The sequence below is a fragment of the Vulpes lagopus genome, chromosome 7 (assembly GCF_018345385.1).
Source record: "Vulpes lagopus strain Blue_001 chromosome 7, ASM1834538v1, whole genome shotgun sequence".
Lineage (NCBI taxonomy): Eukaryota > Metazoa > Chordata > Mammalia > Carnivora > Canidae > Vulpes > Vulpes lagopus.
In genome coordinates, this window is record NC_054830.1 from 111935076 (window position 1) to 111954827 (window position 19752).

Genomic DNA, 19752 nt, shown 5'->3' on the forward strand with positions numbered 1-19752 from the left:
AGGCTGCAGGAGTCTGGAGGAGAGCTTGATGAATTAAATTTACAGGTTAGCACGACTGCAGGCAAGGTATGAGGCAGGGGTGTCAGCAGGGATCAGAAATGGCTGCACCTCGTGTGGCCTTGTGTGCTGGGATTGGGAGTTTAGATTTTGTCCTAAAACCAATGGAGAGCTATGGAAGCTTTAACAGATGGGAGTGACATAATCAGAATTGCATTTTTAAAAAGCTCCCTTTGCTGAGAGGATTCGGAGAAAGGATTGAGGGGTCAAGCAAAAGATAGGAAGGTCAAGCAGGTACAGCACCCACGCAAGTGAATGTGGGGCCTGGATTGGGGCTGGAGCTATGGAGGCAAAGGGAAATGGGCTGGTTAGGGATTAGTTAAGGATGAATGCAGTCATGCCTACCAACTGGTCTCCCTGCTTCCACCTTTGCCCCTTACAGTCTATTCTTCAGAGAGCAGCCAGAGTGATCCTGGTTAAAACGTGAAAGTTCAGGTCATGCCACTCCCCTGGCTTCTCATCTGGGAGTAAAAGCCAAAGTCCTGCCTGTGGCTCACAAGGTCAACAGAGCCAGCTTTACTGCCTCCACACCTCTCTGACCTCAGCTAGTGCTCCTGAGCAGGTCCCTTATACTACTCCAGCCATTTCTTCACTGTTCTTAGAATGCGGCAAGTGAAAGCCTCCTCCCTCTGCTCCACCCACCATCTTTGTATTTCCTGCTCCCTCTGCCTGCAAAGCAATTTCCCCAGATATCCACACAGGTCTTTGCTTAATTGTTCCTGTATCTGTGAGATCTTTCTCAATTTCCTATACAAAGGGATCACTAATTCTCTACTGTAATATCTCATTTATTTCCTTTATGGCAGTGCTTATAATCTGTACTTATTTTATATTTGTTCAAAATGTATTCCACATATGAAGCACAATGCCTGGAACATAGTAGATTCTTAGCAAATAATTAGTTGAGTGAATGAGTTGAGACTAAGGATGCCAGGGGGAGGCTGAGGATATAAGAAGGATGTAGTTGCCCTTTGGGCCTTACCTCCATTGAAGGTTTAGGAAGTATGCCAGCAGAAACCAGTGCAGCAAGGTGAGGAGGAAGGTGGGAAGCAGGGAGGCTTAGAATGTGTGGATATGCGTGTGTGTGTGTGTGTGTGTGTGTGCATGTGCACCTGTGTGTAGGGGAGCAGTTGCAAGGTGCTGCCCCTCATGGCCTGGGGTCTGGACAGGACAGAAGTAGGTCTGGGCCAGGCTCTGACAACGGAGATAACAGTTGTGCCCAGAAGCATGGGGTAGGAGCAGAAGGGGTAGGGTAGAGGGCATATGGATGGGAATTCTTACTTTGCCTGGAGATGCATGGGCCAAGGCTTTGTCCTAAGGGAGGGAACAATGGGGGTGGTGGAGTTGGGCCTTAAAGAGTGAGCAGGAATTAGCTAAATGGAGAAGCAAGAATAAAGGCATTTTGAGTTTGGGAGAAGATCTGAGAGCTATGAAAATGCAGAATGATATAATGTAGCAGTGAGACTTGGAAGTGAGACCAGGAGTCAGAGAGGCTTTAAATGGGAGGCTTACAATTGATAGACCACAGATCCCATCCTGAGGGCCCTGGGGGCCACGAAAGGGTCCACAAAACAAGGGAGTGGGAAGTTGCTCCAGCTGCCCCGAAATAGGCCCTGGAGTGATGGATAGGATGTGAGAACTGTGGTGAGGACGCAGATGGTGTCCGAATCTCTGATCTGAAGGCCTCTGAGGTAAGGTCAGGCCAGGTTTGGGATCAGTAAGGAGCACTCCGTCTGGGTCAGGTGGGCTAGGGCACTGTGGATCGGGGATCCTTGATCTTGGTTGCTGCAGCCCTGTGGGCTGGAGATGTGAGTCTTGGGGCAGCAGAAGGCGCCAAGGAGGCTCCAGGACCCCTCGGGGTGAGTGGGTCTCTGTGGGGGTTGAGAGTGACTGCACAGGTGGCAGGTGGATCCACAGCAGCGGGTGGGGGTGGGGAGCCGAGTCTCTGCGGGTGTGAGCCTGGCCCAGCGGTGGGGGCCTGCCCCGTGGCTCCGGTATTGATTTTTCCGCCTGCTTCCGTGCCTAATGGCTTCCCTGGCTGCCCGTCACCGCTTCCGTTCCCGCCTAGGACGGGGTGGGGCCCGGACCTCGTCGTCGGGCTCGGCGGGTGGGGGAGAGGGGCAGAGGCCTCCACCGCCCCAACCTACTCCCCTGCAGCCTCAAGGGGCGAGACCGAGCCGGGGGTGGGGGTGCGTGGGGGGGGAGGGGGTGGCCGGGGGGACACAAGCGCGGGCGGCGCCGGAGGTTGTCCACGGGGCCCGGGGCCCAGGTCTCCAGCCCCCTCCCTCCCTCCCCGCTCGCCGCCGGCACCTGCCCGCGCCCGGGCCTGTGCTGGGTCAGGGAGGGGAGGCGACGGCGGGAGGAGCCTTTGGAAGGCGGCTCTCAGAGCGAATTAAAGCAGGAACACAATGTCTACTACTGAGAGGCAAGCAGAAATAAAAATTTACGAGCTTATGTACACAACCCCTGAAAAAATGCAGAGTAAGCACGGATCACAGTATTCTTCAGGACAGAACTCTACTTTTTAAGCTGGTTCTTGCCAACTGAGTGTGTCGAGTTAGGGTCACAGTTCAAAAAGATTTGTTTGTTTGTGTCTTTTTCCAGAGCCTGACAGAGTCTAAACTTTGACAATTGGAAATGCACAACAGACTTGTAAATCAGTTTGTAAACGAAGAACAAGGAGAGACTTGTCATATTAAACTGTACAACAGTAGTAATTAAATCAATGCGATAGTGTCAATGGAATTGAGTCCAGTAACAGAGACTCTAACAAAAACATGAAAAGGTCCTATCACTAAGAAGTTAAATAAGTCTCGAAAAAAAAAAACGAATGAAAGGTTTAGGACAATTCACTCAAGAACTCTTGGATGGGGAAGGCCATTCTGTTCCCCACTGTTCAGTCAGCGCTCAACAGCAAATACAAGAAATACTTGTCGAACGAATGCCATCATGGGTAATTAAAGGAGTGCAAATTAAAGCAAGTACATATCGTATTTTACTTATCAGATTGCCAAAAACGAAAAAAGAGAGAGAGAGAGAGATAATATCCTGTGTTGGGAAGAGCCTGAAAGAAATGGGTGCTGTCGTGTGCTGATGGTAAGACTGTGAACTGATAAGTCTTCTGTGGTTTTCGATAGTGCAAAATTGAAAATAACATAAACGTTCTTTAGTCGAGACTCCCTAAATAAACCGGGACTAAGTGAATGAGGTTGCTTCCCGCCAGGAGCAAGCTGTGGAGAGTGGGGATCTGTTTTCATGTGACCTGGAGCTCAGGAGAGTCTGTTGCGCACAAACAGCTATAATTCAACCACTCTGATATCATTTATATTTTTCAAAAGTGAGAGTCTGTACCAGCATGTGCAACAGAGCCATGAAAGGCTCCAGGTCACCCCACCGCCCTGTAACCCCCAGGCCTCTTAGAAGGGGTTGTGTTTACCCTTGGCTTTGGGGATAGGAGCTAAGGGAAGGCTGCAACCCTAAGCCCTCCAGCTCCGGCCGCCTTCTCCGGTCTCTCACTGCCCCTCCCCAACAAACTCTAAGTGCGCCCCCTGGTGGGAAGAGAGGGGAAGGGGAAAGAAAAAGGGGTCGCGGCAAGAATAAAGTGACAGGGGGCGGGAGGGAAGAGAGGAAGAAACCCGTGAGAACGCCAAGAATGCCAGCAGGAGGATAACCGCCCAGGACAGTCCTGGTGATCTTACCCGGCTCCGCAATACTTCCTGCACCTGCTGGTGGCCAGACGGGACCTTTCCTGTCTGTGCTCACCTTTGCCATACCTTTGCACACACAGTTCCTCACCCTGAAGAGCAATTAAACTACTTCCCATCCCTTAGTTCTCTGCTGACTTTTCCCGCCTCCACCGAGGTCAGAGCCCTTGGCGTGACATTACTTATAGCACCCCAGACCTCACCTCCCTGTTAATATAACCTCGCCTTGTGATTTATGGCTGCTTTGCATCTAGGCTGTGGTCTCCTTGAGGGCCGCACAGCCGCTGGGTTGCTCACCGATGCGCCCAGGACCTAGGACGTGCTTGCCAGCTGAACAGAGGCACTGCCAGGTTCAAGGCTGAGCAGAGGGAATTTATTAGAGAGGCAGAGGGCAAATGCATATTTACACGGACCACGTGGGGGCATTAAAAGCAGAAGCGGGGACGGGAGGTTCCTGGAGCAGCTCAGACTAGTTCCACCTTGGCATTGGGGTACACCGCCACCACGTCGTAGCCCTCAGGTGGCTTGACACGCGCCTTGGCATGGCTCTCGCAGTAGAGCCGCTCATCCAGAAAGAAATAACCGCGCTGCTTAAGGTTCAGGCCGCAGTCGCTGCACATGAAGCATTCAGGGTGGTAGAGCTTGTCCCGCGCCTTGACGATGGTGCCCCTGATGGGGGAGACGGGGAGAGGGCTGATTCCAGCGACTGTCGGATTCCGAGCACGCTCCCTCCGCAGGGCCCGGGCGGGGCCAGGGCAGTGCCGGGGTCAGGGTTGGGGAAAGCAGGGGAGGGTACTCACACGATGCCGTGGCCGCAGCGCGTGCACTCGGGCAGTCCCTGCAGGCCGCTCAGCGGAGTGCCCAGCTTGCTGGCAGTGGGCTTGGGGTTGCGGGGACCGCTAGGCCCCAGCCGCTCCCCTGAAAGCCGGAGCGCAAGGTATGAGTCCAGTGCCGAGATCAGAAAAGGAAACTTTACCTCTGGGTGGTGTGGGATAGACCCAGCGTCCAGGACTATCAGCACTGAGACTGGGGGCAGGGTGGGAGTGGGAGAGGCCGCAACAAGGGGTGGAGCAGGAATTCGGACCCTGAGGCCCAGCAAGCGGTGTGGGGACGCTGGGGCGGGGACGCTGGGGCGTGGGTACGCTGGGGCGGATCACTGGGAGGCAGGATGTGGGGGTCGCAAAAGGGTGGGGTCGGGGCGGGGCTATTCAAGGCACCCGAGGGATAGATGTAGGCAGATCCGGGGCAAGGTGGCCAGAGTCTTACCACCCTCCCCGGCCTCTAGCATGCCCTGCAAGTAGCGGAAGGAGCCTGACTGCTTGGGCTCCGAAGCCAAGGGTTCAGCCGGCTCCCGCAGCATCCTGTACACCTCTGAGCCCAGGTCCACTCCGCAGTCACGGCTTCGCGGGAGGCCTCTGGCTGTGTCAGGGCTGGGCAAAAGAGATGCACCAAGGGACAAGGTTGTGGTACCCGCCTTCCCTCTGCTAGCTCAAGGGTCTGGTGAGGTTTTCAAAATAAAACCAGCTGAGACCCAAAGATCAAGTGTCAGGGGTCAAGATGTGACCCAGTGAGATCCAGAGATCTGGGATTAAAATACGATGTGGGTGTGGCTTCAAAGGCCACTTCTCTGTACTACCTGTGAAGTGGAGACACATGCAGAGTGCTCATTTGGGTCAGTAAGGTAGCCTCACTGCTGCTGCCATTGTGATGGAATGGGAGATGAGATGGCTGCCCATAGGGAGATCCCAGGCCTGGCCTGCCATCTTCTAGCCCAATCCCGGTGGCTGAGGGCCTCCTGCTGGTCGCTGGACTGCCATCCTACAAGAGAGAGGGGCCTGAGGCACTGAGAAACCATCTGGGGTAGGGCCATTCTTCTGGCCATTCCTTATACATTCCATCCCTAGCCTGTTATGCCAGGCCTTCTTGGATGTTGGCTGGTTACCCCTGCTCTGGCATCTCTGAGCTCTGATGCCCAGCCAGGGAAGGGCTGAAACTTGGGTCTGGTTCAGCCCCAGAAGAAATGAGAAATGCCTGAGGAAAATCAGACACAGAAACCTGAGTAACTGTGTCTCAACCTTGGCACATGAGCGATGTGGTGGTTCTGACCACCAGTGTCCATGACAGATGGTATTGGGGCATGACCATTCCAACTAGCCCTTTAAGGCCAGCGTGACTAGAGCAGAGTGTGTGGCTTCCTTGCAGAGATGGTCCTAGTGCCAGGCCTTCTTGCCTGCCAGAACTGTGCTGGGTATTGTATGGGCCCATAGCTGGGAACATGAAAAAGAAACCCCTGTCCTGCAGCCAGGAAGAGTCATCAATCATTGTGTGCCCAAAGCACACAATGGGTTGGGTGCAGACTGAAGTTCAAAGCCATCATTGTGAGGTCAGCCCCCTTCAGGCCTGTACCTCTGCCTCCATTTCATGCTCCCCAGGGCAATATGCATGGCCTGCTTATAGGCATAGCAGGTGAGGGGCAGTGGTTGGGCCAGGGCTTAAGGATCCCCACTCTACTTCTCCATGGCCAGCCTGGTGCCCTTGACTGAAACATTTGGGGAAATGCCTTGAACATGCCTCCACAGCATAGGAGAAAAAAACAGTGTCTCCATGGGTATGGATCCTAATGGAGACTGGGGATCTTTGTCTCTGCTGAGCCCAGGACTATGTTGTCCTTAGCTTGCAGGCACATACAGGCATACACACTCTCAAAGAACTTTCACAGACAAACACACGCACGAAGACAACATACAAGTACCAGCCAGTCCACTGACATATACCTAATCACACATACACAGTCTCATATACTCAGAGCCAGTGCTGGTCACCCTGGGGATGACCATAGTAGCAGCCTCCATGGCTGGGATGAGGTTGGTGGCCAGAACAGCTGACTTAAAGATAAGGCACAAGGGTCCAGGCCATGAAGGTGGGTCTCAGCCTCAACCTGGGAAGTGACATGTAAATTTCTCCTCTGCTCTACACTGGGGACAAGGAGACTAGATGGTAGGGAGAAGATGCTTACTCTATGGGGAAAGAGCCTGTATTGGACTCAGGCAGCCTCCAGCACTGGGGCAAAATGGAGCCTGCAGAGCTTTGTCTGGACCGCTCCAGCTTTTTCTGCAACCTCTGAGCTGGGCGGGAGCTTGGGGAATGGGCGGACCAGCTGCTGAATGGGAGTGGTGCCCCCATTACCCCTACCCCAACAGACAAAGGGGAGGGTCTCTTGCTGCCCAGGTGGGCCTCTATCAATGAGGCAATAGCAGTAGGAAAACCCACTTCCCCACTAGCCAAACAAAAGCCCCTGAGAAACCTGAGCACTTTTGCACATGTGTTTGCAGGGCAGACAGGCAGGCAAGGCTGGCCTGGCCTGTAATGGGGACCAGATGGGCCACAGGCTGTGGGGGCAGGGCTGGGGCTGGTACAGAGGAGGTTTCAACAGGAAGGAGTCAGAAGGTTCTGGAGGAAGGAGGCCCCCACTCACCCAGCAGGGTGTGGGAGTCCATTGCAGGGTCATCAGAGCCACTGCCCCTCCCCCTCCCATGGCCACCCATGCAGCCGCCTCTCTAGGTCTGAACTTGGTGGTTAGGACACACATGGTGACCTCAGTCTCAGTTTGAATCTCAGCTCTATCACCTCTCTAAATCTGTTTCTTCATCTGTGAAATGGAGAATGTGACAGCCTTTACATCCTAAGTTCCTTGTGGGAATAAAATGAGACAGTTGCACATAAAGCACCTAGCATAGTTCTTGGCATGCAACAAATGCTTATTAGATGAAGGGCTGGCATGGACATTCCTGAGTTCCTATTCCTATTTCTAGACTCACCCCTGCCTGACCTCACTGTGTGGTAGCGCACCTGGTGCTATGTGCTCCCCCTCTCTGAGTATCTGCCAGCCATTGATTTGGTTGTTGAAACCTCAGTGGGATAATCAGCAGAATGGAGGTAACTGCCTGCTTGCTCATTAGCTCCCACATGACTGTGGTCAGAATCTGGGACACTCAGCTTGGATGGAGATGGGCACTGAGTCCAAATGAGCAGGTGGCGCCCATGGGAGGCCAAACTCCAGCTCTCTGCTGGTCTGGAGAGGATAGGCTGAGTGTGTGAGGAATGCCTGCTCTACTTGGTTCACCTGGTTCTCAGCTTAAATGCCATCCTCTCCAGGAAACCTTCCTGATCATCATCCTTCCTCTGCCCTGGGCTGGACCAAATGCCTCTTCTGTTCCCACATAAGTAAGGCCTGAGGGAAAAAGGGTCTCCTAAGACCCTACATGACCTGCACACCCTATGTGCATCGGGGGTGCATCCCAGGGTACCTTGTGGTCTTAGGGACAGCTGTGGTTTTCTCCTTCTCTGATGTCTTTAGCTGGGCCCACCCACTCCTCGCTGCAGGCAGAGGGTGGGAACACTGTAGGGACAATGGGCCCTGTGTCTGTGTTCCTGAGGACACGGCCTTGCGGGGGCTGGGTGGGGGTGTTTCTGTCACCACCCATGGAGCTCATGACTTTTAAGTACAAGAGGAGGATGGCAGCTGAGGGGCAGCCTGATTGCTTATAGAAAATCCCTCTGACTCCAGCCTGAGCACTGGCAGCCTGGCCCTTGAGGAGGTCAGTAAGGGGAAGTGTGGGGGCAGGGCAGCTGCTCACCAGCCCCCCACCCCCTGCCCCCCAAGCACCCTGGCCTTGAGCCTCTCCTGAAGGACAGAATAGAGGTGAGATTCAAGTTCCAAAACTCAGGCGCTCCTGCCCTATGCATCTGGCACTCGCATGATGTGACATGACATGTCATGACATGACAGCTGGCCTCCCATATGTGTTGGGGGCCAGCACTGTGCTGCTGCCTTCCACCTGGCCCGTGTCAAGCCTGGCCGATTTGTCAACCCCTGCTCACCCCTGGCCCCTTGCACCAGGGCAAGCTTTGGAGACACAAGTGTAGCCATGAATCTCTGCAGGAACAGCTGAGGTCCTGGGCAGAGAAAACCAAGAGACTGTGGTTCTGCTCCGTCTCTTTATCCCTGGCCTCTGTGCTCCCACCCTACAGGAGCTTTCTTTTTTCTGAACCTATGATGCACAATCTCACTTCTGTGCCTTTGTATGTGCTTCCTTGTATGCTTCCCTTCTCTATGCTGCTTTGCTGGCCTTATTCTTCCTAGCCCTTGGGTCTTGGCTTGGATATCCCCTCCTCTAGGAAGCCCTCTCTGAACACTTAGGTGAATCATGTGCCTACTCTGGAATCCCTTGGCCCCTGGCTTCTACCATTCCAGAATTGATAAGTGCCTCTTCCTTTTCATAACGGGTACTTCCTCGCAAGTAGTAAGCATCTGGCCTCGGGGATTCCAGCAAAATCAAGGTAGGGAACAAATATCAGAACAAGAGGATTGGGAATAAATGGTGAGGGAGATGGCCTTCTATACAGTGAAGGCTTCATGGTGAGAAAGTAGATACAAGCAGGCCCAGGAGGCCATGGCCCCACATGCTGAGCCCCACAGCTCTCGCTCCATCACAGGCCAGTCCAATTTCCACCTTATTCAAACTCTGTAGCCCAGAGATGTTGAGCTGGCTCTGGATATGTCAGCCCCGCCCAGTTGGTTACCCATTAAGTCCATGGCAAAACAAGGCCCTCAAATAGCTTCTTTCTGCCCCTTTCCCCTATTTGAGGACAGTATCATAGTTATGAGTCCCATCATACATGCAAAGGTGGGTGACTGTGGCCTGAGGTCTACGAGGTGCAATCACAGGATGGCCAGGAGAAAACTTTAGTCTTAAATAAGACATGGAAGTGCTGCCTAGGGTACAGATAGAACCCCCAGCAGGTACTCATCACCTGGGGAGCAGAAGATGGGGCATGGACATGGCCCAGAGAAATCTGCTGCCTCAGTCTCTGGCCTGGATATCTGAAAGCTACAGTGAAGACATCTAATACAATTAAACCCATGGACTAGGCCTGGCTCCTCTGTCTTGGGCTTGCTCTGAACCAGGCCAGGCCAGGCGGTGTCTGTCCATACATACCTGGACCTCAGGGTCAATGTGGATTCTCTGTGCTTGAGCTTTGCTGTCCTCTGGGGCACCAGGCCAGCTCCTGCCTTCAGGTCTGTGACAAGGAATTAGGACAGTCAGATATGTCTGCTTACTGTGCTTACCATGACTGGGACCAGGACCAAGAGGGGCTGGGCTCTGGCACCCTGCATGGCAGAGGACACCACCACAGTGCTTGCACCTGCATCAGAATTTGGCCGTTGTGGCAAGGACACATAACTCTAGATCTGCCACCTGCCTAGGGCAGGGCAGTGTGTTCCATCCACACCAGCTGCTCCATGCCTCTCTGGTCTCATTCCCAGACAGGATGCAACAGAAGCCCTGCAGCTTCCTCACTTTTTCACCCTTTCCATGGCCTCAGCAAAAAGAAGACGAGCTTGTAGCAAGGCACACCAGGCCTCACACATTGATCAGCTAGGATCCCATCTGTTTATCCTCTTCCATCCACAGCCTCTGGCCTAGCCTGGAGGTCAGGCATCAATGGGCTCTGGGGGAGGTGACATAAAGGCTTTGAGGGGAGGGGTGCACCTCCCCTCTTGCTGCCGGCAGAGTCATCACCAATGTCTGCCCAGCCCAGATGGGAAACAGGCCATTAGGAAATTCCTGCTTCACCATAGAAACCAAAAGCCAAACACCACTCAGGAGGGAGAAAAACATCATAAACCTGCCATAAGCGGGGCAGGCGGGGCAGGCAGAGGCTATGGGCCTGGGGCCCAGTCCTGCCATTCAGTAGCCCTGCGAGGAGGCAAGGCAGGAGGGTGCATGGACCCTGCACTGACAGATGGGTGTGAAGTGAGGCCAGTTACACCGAAGGGGAATAATGTCCCCTACTTACTTCAAAAGGCCTCCTGGGGCTTTCCAAGGTCTCACCACTGGGTCAGCAGCTTAACATGGCCTCTCTCACCCCCACTCACTGAAGGATTTTAACTATCTGTCTACACCTGTAAACCACACTCACTCTACACTTCCTCACCTTGGTCCGTTCCTTAACCTGGTACAAACTAACCTCTCTTCCCCACAGCCTTCTGCAGGCCTATGTGTGACCAAGGCTCTGCTGCCCTAGGGCAATACCATCCCCACTTGCACCTGGCCCCAGCTCTCCCAAATGACTCCCCTAACTCAACAGCTCTACCTGTGACCTCTACCCACTCAGAACTCTGCTGGGATAAATCTAGGACATCTCATGTGGCTATACTGCCTTATATTTCCCTGAAGTTTTGTCCAGAAGAGAATCACAAGCCTGAGGTCTGAAGGTCAGAGTGCACAAAGCAGCCAGAGCAAAGAGTGTGGCACAAGGCATCAGATCACAATGAAGGGCTCATTCAATCTCCATCCCTAGGTCTTCACTTCAGGCTGGACAGGTTGGCAACACCTACCATCTTTAAGCAAAATGACAGCCCAGGGGTGGACCATGCAACTGTATCTTGTAACACACAATAGGCAAAGCAGATCCCACCAGAAGCCCAGGGTTGAAGCTGATGCCAGGAAGGTTCCGGGCCTACAGAACTTGTCCAGAAAGTATGGGTTAGCTTAGATTGTTGGATAAGTGGCTCTGAGTTGGAGACAAAATAAGCATAGCAGGGAAGCTGGGCCTTTCCCTCACTTTTCATCCTATGGAAAAGTCTATGGAGGATTAGAGCCCTCTGTACACAAGCCAGCATGTAGGGAACTGGTCTGGGTAGAGCTATGGGGGAGGAGGCACAGAACAGCTCTCTCCAGCCAGCTTACCAAGCTGATCCTCCATGGAAACCATGTTGAGGGGATCTTTGGAGCATAGGTCCTGGCATAGCAGGTAGGAGAGAGAGCAGGGTCAGAGGCCCTGCATGTGAGATGTTGCCCAGGAGAAAAGAATGCTGACCCAGAGGGTCAAAGTGGCCTTCGTGTCTTGGTCTTCCAGAATCTGCATGTGTGAGAACTGGGAATAGGGGATGGAGGACAGAGCCCCAAATTTACACCTTGAACAGACCCAGTAAGTACATCATAAGCATTCAATCTCCCAGTTATAAGGAAGGAAAGGAAACTGAGAGTTTTGAGATTAAGTCACTTGCTAGAGGACAACATAGTTCTCAAGTGCAGAGCGAGGACTTGAACCCAGATCTGTGATAGTAGAGAATGTGCTCTCACCTTCTCATGGCCAGACAGCATTTAGGGGCAGAGTAGAACAGGTCAGGGGACCCCTGGCTCTATCCATGCTTGGCTTGGAACAAATGACCAGGAAAGGAAGGAAGGAAGGAAGGAAGGGGGACCTCCACCCTGCCCCTACCCTGCTACCCTCCCCTGACATTATTCCCTCTGGGAACCTCCTGACTCACGCGCCCTATAAACACCCCCCTAATCCCCACTGCCTCCTCCATCCCACTACTACCAGGGCTTCCCTTCTTTAGCCATGCAAATTCAAGGCCGGAGGTGAGTCAGGGCCCAGGAAATCAGCCAAGTGGGGTGGCAGCAGAGGCTACTCATGGACAGAGCAGTGCAGATATTTCCCCCAACCAGACTATAGTCTCAGTCTGGGAGAGGGTGATGAATGTGATCCTGCTTGGTAGAGAAGAAAACCCAGGCTCATAGAGGTCATCTGGTATACCTAAGATCCCACAGAGTCTGGATGAGAACCAGCTCTGCTGAACTCCCTGCTCTAGCCTTGGAGTTTCACTCAGCTCCAAGAGCACAGTCAGGGGGGTCCTGACCCCAACCTGGACCCAGATCCAGGCCAGATACACATGGAGGCAATGTCATAAGCCTTCCTGACACGTTTAATGGCTCCCAGCCCTGCCAGCTCAAACGCATAGTTAGCTGTGTTGTGGTTTGGGGAGGCTTTGCCGACACACATCCACAGGGGGAGCATGGAAAGTCCCTGTGAGCAGTGAACGTGGCAGAGCTGCACAGTTATATCTGACTTCTCTCATTCCAAGTAAGACATGGGGAAGGGCGATCCCTCTCAGCCAGGACCTGGCAAACTGCCTTTAGAGCTGAACAAAGACCCAGGGCCTGAGTAGCGCTGGAAACGCCTCAGGTGGCTCTTCCATCCTAGACCATTTTACGGCACAGAAGGGGCTTGGAGAACCCCCCAACCTCCCCTTCATGTAGGCTGTAGGGCATTATACAGTCCATAGCATCCAGATTTAACAAGGGCAGACACATGGGCCCTAGCAGGGACGACCGAGGCAGGGCAGCCACGGAGTGGTAGGAAAGGTCAGCAACCACTCCTAGAAGAGAGAGAGACCCTAGAGTAAGTTTTGCTTCCCCGCTCCTTTGCTGTGTGACTTCAGACACCGCTAACCTTTTTGAGCCTCAGCTCTCATCTGTAGTGTAGGGACTATACCAGGTTCCACCCAATTAAGCAGGTTTGAAGGCTAACTGAGGTGTTGGACAAGAAAACACTTTGAAATGGTCATCAAGCTGATCACTCTGGGGTGGGGAGAAGAGTGAAATCCCTCACCACCCCAGAGGCTACCCAGGTCTTATTTCAACACTGATTTGGGCTGCCTATCCCCTGCCCATAAGTCCCTCAATATACTTCCAGCCCTGAACTAACAGGGGGCTTCTTTGCTTCTTAAATCACCCCCATCTCCAAACGGTGTCTGGCAGGCCCCCAGGAAAGCACTACTTCCCAGGGCCGGGGTGCCATAGATCTGAGGCAGAGAGGCTGCGGGAAGCCTGGCTCTTCCAGGATGCTGGCCAGTCTTAACTTATCCTCCTCTTAATTCCACCCCTTGCCCCCTCCCCACCCCATCATCCTGGCCCACCCCACCCTGTGCGTACCTGCTCACAGAAAGTGTGAGATGGTCATGGCAGCCCTTGATGCGGTTCTGAGCCTCCAGGTGTGTCATGAGCTCTGTGCTTTCACCATTAATGGCCTGGATCAGGTCTCCAGGGCACAGGGCAGCCAGTGCAGCCTTGCTGCCAGCGTGGACCTGAAGATGGATAAGCCGGAAGGCTGGGCATCAGTCATTATGTGACCTTGCTGTAGTCTGCTCTAGACCCCCTCTAACCTCAGAACATGGGCTGTGTGGCCCTGTTGCCCACATGACCTGTGAGTGGGAAAGCCCAGAGGCTGGTTGAGTTCCCATGTGGTCTTATTACAGCCTCTGCTCTAAACACCCTCATTTTCAGCACCTGAAGGACCAATGGAGTGTGAGGGCATATAAGAGGGCCTTCCTTGGGACTGAGACAAGTGGGATATGCAAGAAGCCTGCATATGCACCCAAGGACGTGCAAGGGACACGCAGGGACACATGTGCTCCCAGAGACATACAAAGCATGGGCATGTCACAATACCCTACACAGATAGTGCCTTACCCCGACCCATTGCACAGCAGCCCCTTGACCTGACATTTCCTAGTGACTTTGTCTCCCTACTTGTTTCTTCCCATCCCCACCCCCTACATTCACCTCCACCTACCCATACCAGTTGAATATCTAGGGGCTACAGATAGTGCCAGATAGTTTCACCTCCACACTTTTGCCAATGCTATTCTCTCTACCTGGAACACTCTTTCCTTTGACCTCCAACCCTAATTACCAGCTTACTCCTCCTCCTCACCTTCATGTCTTAGCAGAGGAGCCATCTCCCCTAGGAGCCTCCTCTCTGGGCTCTCATGGAACTCTGTGAACCTCCTTTACCACTTTGCTAGTGCCTCATTCTGCACCTGTGACATCACCTCCCCAGGCATGTCTGGGACCATCTCCTTCCAGCTGCCTGCCTGTACTCCTGAGCCAAATTTTACCTCCGCTTCCTCTGCAGGACAGACACTCACTCACTCAGGCCACCCCAGTGCTACTATTCATTCCAAGCCAATGGTGTCCATGTCTGGAGCCTCTTACAATGCTGGTCCCCTGATGAGGGTCACATAAATTTGGGGAAAAGCTCATAGAAGGCCTGAGTAAGGAGCCCAGGGGAATTCAAGCAAGAGGGTACTCTTCACCTTATCCCCCATCTCAGCAGAGCCTTTGGAATTAGACTTCAGGCACCCTCATTGAAAAAAAAATTTTTTTTAGGTAATTTCTGTGCCTGACCTGGGGCTAAAACTCACAACCCCGAGATTAAGAGTCACATGCTCTACCAACTGAGCCAGCCAGGGCCCCATAGGCACCCTCATTCTTACCCAGCCTCTCTAGTGGAACCCTTAAGAGCTTCCAGTGACTCTGTTCCTATTGCTGGGGTTGGGAGCTCCTAGAAGCCCAGCTAAGCTCAGCTTATCCAGTTTTTAGCAGTGAGTGGACAAAGCTGAGGTGTTGGCAGCTCCTTGGCTGGAGTCCTGGTGTGGGGCAGTGCCTAAACTGACCTGCCCTGAAAATAGGCTGCCCCAAGGAATATTTTTCTGGAGCATGACACCTTCAGCCCACCATGAATACTCATTCACAGGGCCTCGGCACCTGAGCAGGCCTATCATCCTGAGGTTAGGACCCATTAGACATTATCCCACCCTTCACTCAAGGCCCTGCTCCAGAACCCTCTCCTTCATGGACACATGCTCTGTGACACGGCCTGAGCTCAGTGCTTTACCCAGAACTAGTTCATGGCAACCTTTCAACCACCTGATGAGAAAGAGGCTGTTCTCTTTCCTACAGATGAAGTAAGGGAGGCTTGGGGGAAGGGACACCTTGCCCCAGTCCCCACGAGGGAGAGAAGTCTTCTTCAGGGGGGCGGCTGGCTGCAGGATGACTCAGCCAGTACAAGGGGTGCATTCAGGCCCCTGTGGGTGGAGGAAGTTCTTGAAAGCAGGGGTGGCTGGGACTCTGCCAGTTCCACTGGCTCGGGGAGTTCTGGTCAGAGAGGGCATGAGGCCAGGAAACCGTGACTCCCCCAACTGCCTTTATATGCATTGTCTTATTAATCCTCCAGGAAAGCCCATTTCTTAGGTGAGGAAACTGAGGTCCAGATAAGTGCAGAAGGAGGCTCAATTGATAAATGGCAGAGGGCAGCCCCGGTGGCGCAGCGGTTTAGCGCCGCCTGTAGCCCAGGGCGTGATCCTGGAGACCCTGGATGGAGTCCCACATCAGGCTCTCTGTATGGTGCCTGCTCCTCCCTCTGCCTGTGTCTCTGCCTCTCTCTCTGTCTCTATGAATAAATAAATAAAATCTTAAAAAAAAAAAAAAGATAAATGGCAGAGATAGGATTTCATTCCAAGCTGACTGGTTCCGTGTCTTATCCACTAACCACTGTGTGATTTTCTGCAAAAGGGAGTGAGGGGAGAGTGTGCCCAGGGGAGAGAGAGTGTCATGGGTAGAAAGATCAGCATGGATAATGGCTCATCTGGGAGAGAGAATAAAAGCAGGCTCCTGGGGTTGAAGCATCATCAGTGAGGAGAGAGAAGTCAGAGAAGAAGCAGGGACCAGATCTGCAGACCTTGTAGATCCAGGTGAGAAGCCGGCATTCCTCCTGGTAGTTGAAAACTACGGAGGGTTCTAAGCAGGGAAGTCACAGGACACAGTTTAATTCAGGCTGATCCCTCTGGCTGCTGAGTACAGGATAAATAGGCAGAATGAAGGCAGAGGGATCCAGTGAGGTCAGCTCAGAGGCTGGGGCATGAGCCAGCCCCCTCACCTGTAGCAGCTCCATTCCTGGGCCCTGCTCCAGTCTACCCAGCTCAGACACTGTAATAGGCTGGAACTCACAGAGTCTGGTGCCATATTGTCCCATACAGTCACAGCAAGCTCCACACAGGCCTGGATTCCTGTCCCTGCTCTGCTTCTCTGGATACACTACCTTAGCCTCTCTGAGCCTTGGTGTCCCCATCTATAACGTGAGGCCAGAGAGGTCCTTACTTCTAAGGGCTCTTATGAGGACTACCTGAGACAATCAGGGCAAAAAGTCCCCACAACGGGTTGAGCACATGGTGGTGCTCACTTCAGGCTCTGGTTGCTGGGGACCTGGTACCAACACCCATTAGGGTGGGGCCTGGAATGCTGTGGATGCTTAGCCAGGGCCAAACACTATAATTCATAGGAGAAGAAGCCCAGAGCATTGTTCTTGGGGGCTCCCTGAGGCTTCAAGGGCTGAGGTTCTAAGGCCCCAAATCTGCCAGGCAGCCAGCCTCCTCCCTGTCTGAGTGTGATTGTCCCTCCAGCAGGGTGGGCAGGGGGAGGCTCTGGAAGCATGGAAGAGGTTGGGTCTTGAACCCCCTCAGTAAAGACACTCCGACCGACCATCAGTGTAGACCCTGCCCTTGAGGTACCTGCGGGGCAAGCTGTGGCCTGTGTCTCCCCAGCTCCATAGATCCTCCCAGATCCCAGCCAAATCCAGGCTCAGCCATCCTGATTCCTTGGACCCGAGCTGCTGCCGCATGACTTTGGGGGACAAGGAGGGGTACTTCCTGGCAAGCCCTCTCTCAGCCTGCCTGCCTGCCTGCCTGCCTGCCTGCCAGGAGCCTGCATCCCAGTCAGCTCCAAACAAGGCTGCGCCGCTGCTGCCACTGTGACGTGCTGAGGCCTTTCCTCCACAGGCAGGCAGCCGCGTGGGCAACAGATGTCTCTGCTCCCTGCCGCCTGTGGCCGTCAGCCGCCACCACCGAGCCTGTCAGCGGCCTCACGCCCAGAGTGCCTGGCCTGCTGGCTGGCCTAGCACCCCCACCAGCTCGCCTTGGCGGACACACAGCAAGCCATACATGCAGACAGACACAGAGGCAAGCACGCGCGTACACACACACACACACACACACACACACACACACACACACACCCAGCAGTCCCCCTCAGCGAAGTAGGAGATGAAAGGCTCCCGGATGTGTTAAAGGCCCACCTCACTCAGTCCCAGGAACCTGGTGGCCGTGGGGTAAGGGCAGATGTGAGAAGCCTCCCAAGACAGCTGGGCCTGCCTGTCACCCTGGCCCCCAGAAGTGGGATTCCATGATTCTCTGCTCCACCAGGTGCACAGCCCCTCCCAAGTAGGGGAAAGAAGTCTCAGAAAGCCCAGCCAGCTTGGTCCAGGCTCCATGGAGAAAGGCAGCAGTGCAGTTCTCAGTTCTCCGGACTCAGGTCTGCAAAGATCAGAGCAGTCTGTGTGGAGATAAAGGATGGTCTTCAAATGGCCCCTGCTCCCCTCTGCTCTTTCCACCAGAGTGAGAGACTTCAAGGGCAGGACCTGGGGTTTTTTTGTCCTCTTTTGTCCCCTGGTCTGGGACCTCCAAAACAGAGTCTGACTTCTCACTTTTAGCCCTTTGAAACAAGAGACCCCAAGGCTGGGCCAGGATCCTGTCTTGCTGAGACTGAGCACCCCTTCTGACAGGGCCTGAATCCCTTCCTCTGCTCCTCTCTCCTCCTTAGATTAGCCACTACCCAGGGTTGTGCCCACTCCTCTTTGCCCTCTATCCTAAGCCTTGGGGCAATGTCTGGCCATGGAAACTGGACGAACTGGGCAGAGGCTATTCTGGCCCCTGGCCTCATGTCCCTTCACAACCTCTTCCCCTGAAAGCCCCAAATTCCTCTTGGTCACTTCCCCTTAGGAGGACTGAGCTCATAGATGAGGCTTTGACCAAAAGTGGAGTGAGGAAGTAGGTGGATCTTGATCTTGTCATATTCAGAGAGGACCCCAGACCTCTCTGGGGTCACCCAGCTCTACTGGCAGGGACCTCTGATAGAAGAAGGGGCTCTCAATCGTTTTGCCCCAAATGCTCAGGCTGGGTTCAGTTTAAGCAGCATTTCTGGGCCTCTGAAGATCTGTCCAGACCCCTGGCCCAGCGCGGTCCTTCACCAGCCCGTAGCGACTCCCCCAGAACGAGAGCACCAGAGAGGCTGGTGTGTGACCTGGGGGGGATCCTTCAAGGGATAGGGCTGGCAGGCCCGGCGGCAGGAGGGAGGGGCCTGGGGCCCCCCAAACTGCCCTGCCTGGAAGCCTCTAGAGCCTGTGTCCCGCCCCGGCCCATCCTTGGCTTTCGAGCCTCAGGGACGTCGGGGATCCGGGTCCTGGGTGGACCGCAGGGGCAGCGTCTCCCATCGAGGACCTCCCCGCCGCCCCGTGGCCGCCGGACTCACCCGCGAGATGGTGAGGGGTGCGCTGAAGTCCCGGCCGCCTACCAGGCGGAAGCCCCAGGGCGACGGGCCGCGTAGGGTCACGGAGTGGGGCATCGCGGGCCGGAGCCGCAGCCAGAGCCGGAGCCGGAGCCGGACACCGAGGAGCCGCCGGAGCCGCCGCCGCCGCCGCCGCCGCCGCCGCCGCCGGGACGCCGCGCCCCGCCCCCGAACCCCCCTGCCCCGGGCCCCCGCCCCCGCTCCCCTAGCACCCGGATTGGCCCCGCGGCCGGCCCGCCCCGCCCCCTCGGGGGCCGCGAGGACCCGCCCCTCGGCCCCGGCGCGCTGAGCCCGCACCCCGGCCGCGGTCGCCGAGACCCCGGGACCTGGACCGCCCCGACGTCCGGGATCCTGCCCTGGCTCGCTCGAGGCGCCGCGGACCCGAGCGCGAGCGCGGCCGCAGAAGCCCAGGCACGGGCCCCTCGGAGTCCCAGCCTGCGGGGGGGCGGGGGGCGGGGGGCGGGGGGCGGCCCAGATGGGGGATGGGGCCGTGCCTGGCTCGGAGAACTGCTCGAGGTCCTGGCAGGCCGCCCTGCCTCCCTACCCTTCGGGGTGGTGCGAGGGGCAGCCTCGGGCCTGAGGAGGCCTGGACCAGGCACACAGACCCAGGACGACAGCAGGCAGTGCCAAGTATGGGGTGAGAACAGACAGGTCCCCAGCCTCGTTCTCTGCGGCCAGGAAGAAGTGGCCCCTGGCTTGAGTCTAGAAGCAAGGGGGCGACCTGTCTTTCCAAGTGTCACTGCTTCCCCACCGTACCTTCTCTCCCAGGCCATCTGCCCCGCTGCACAGCCTCTTCTCAATCCTCCTTTGCAGAGATTTTTGTTTCCCCAGGCTTCCTAGAAAAGGAACAGCTAGGGTGGTTGGGGTAGTAGCTGCACCTCTGAAGGGGAGTGATGTATTTGAGGAGCACGGAATTGAGGGCAGGCTTTCGCTGGAGGCACTTCCTGGTGCTGTCTTCA

At 55.0% G+C, this 19752-nt stretch overlaps 1 protein-coding gene across 3 annotated transcripts; it reads right to left on the reverse strand.

Annotated features, from left to right (window-relative positions):
• Window positions 1–4112: 4112 nt before the first annotated feature.
• On the reverse strand, window positions 4113–18959 carry PDLIM4 (PDZ and LIM domain 4). 3 transcript variants are annotated; one of them, XM_041764224.1, is made up of 8 exons: window positions 18758–18897; window positions 17526–17763; window positions 13547–13698; window positions 9761–9842; window positions 5398–5579; window positions 5028–5191; window positions 4562–4679; window positions 4113–4430 (listed from the first exon to the last, which is right to left on the reverse strand). In XM_041764224.1, the coding sequence occupies exons 2-8, from the start codon at window positions 17718–17720 to the stop codon at window positions 4226–4228; spliced, it is 1098 nt and encodes a 365-aa protein (XP_041620158.1). In that variant the 5' UTR covers window positions 17721–17763; window positions 18758–18897; the 3' UTR covers window positions 4113–4225. The 3 variants fall into 3 exon arrangements, with proteins under 3 accessions (XP_041620158.1, XP_041620159.1, XP_041620160.1); XM_041764225.1 differs by lacking the exon at window positions 17526–17763 and having other exon boundaries at window positions 18758–18958; XM_041764226.1 differs by lacking the exons at window positions 4562–4679; window positions 17526–17763 and having other exon boundaries at window positions 4222–4430; window positions 18758–18959.
• Between the last annotated feature and the right edge of the window lie 793 nt (window positions 18960–19752).

Bases quoted from the DNA above. Each gene is read 5' to 3' on its own strand.
- PDLIM4 (XM_041764224.1), bottom strand. From the start codon at position 17,720: ATGGAGCCTGGACCAAGCTGGCTGGGCTTTCTGAGACTTCTTTCCCCT. The intron at 9,843-13,546 runs GTACGCACAGGG...TCCTTGTCACAG, and splicing joins CTCACACTTTCTGTGAGCAG to ACCTGAAGGCAGGAGCTGGC. The intron at 4,431-4,561 runs GTGAGTACCCTC...CTCCCCCATCAG, and splicing joins CGCTGCGGCCACGGCATCGT to GGGCACCATCGTCAAGGCGC.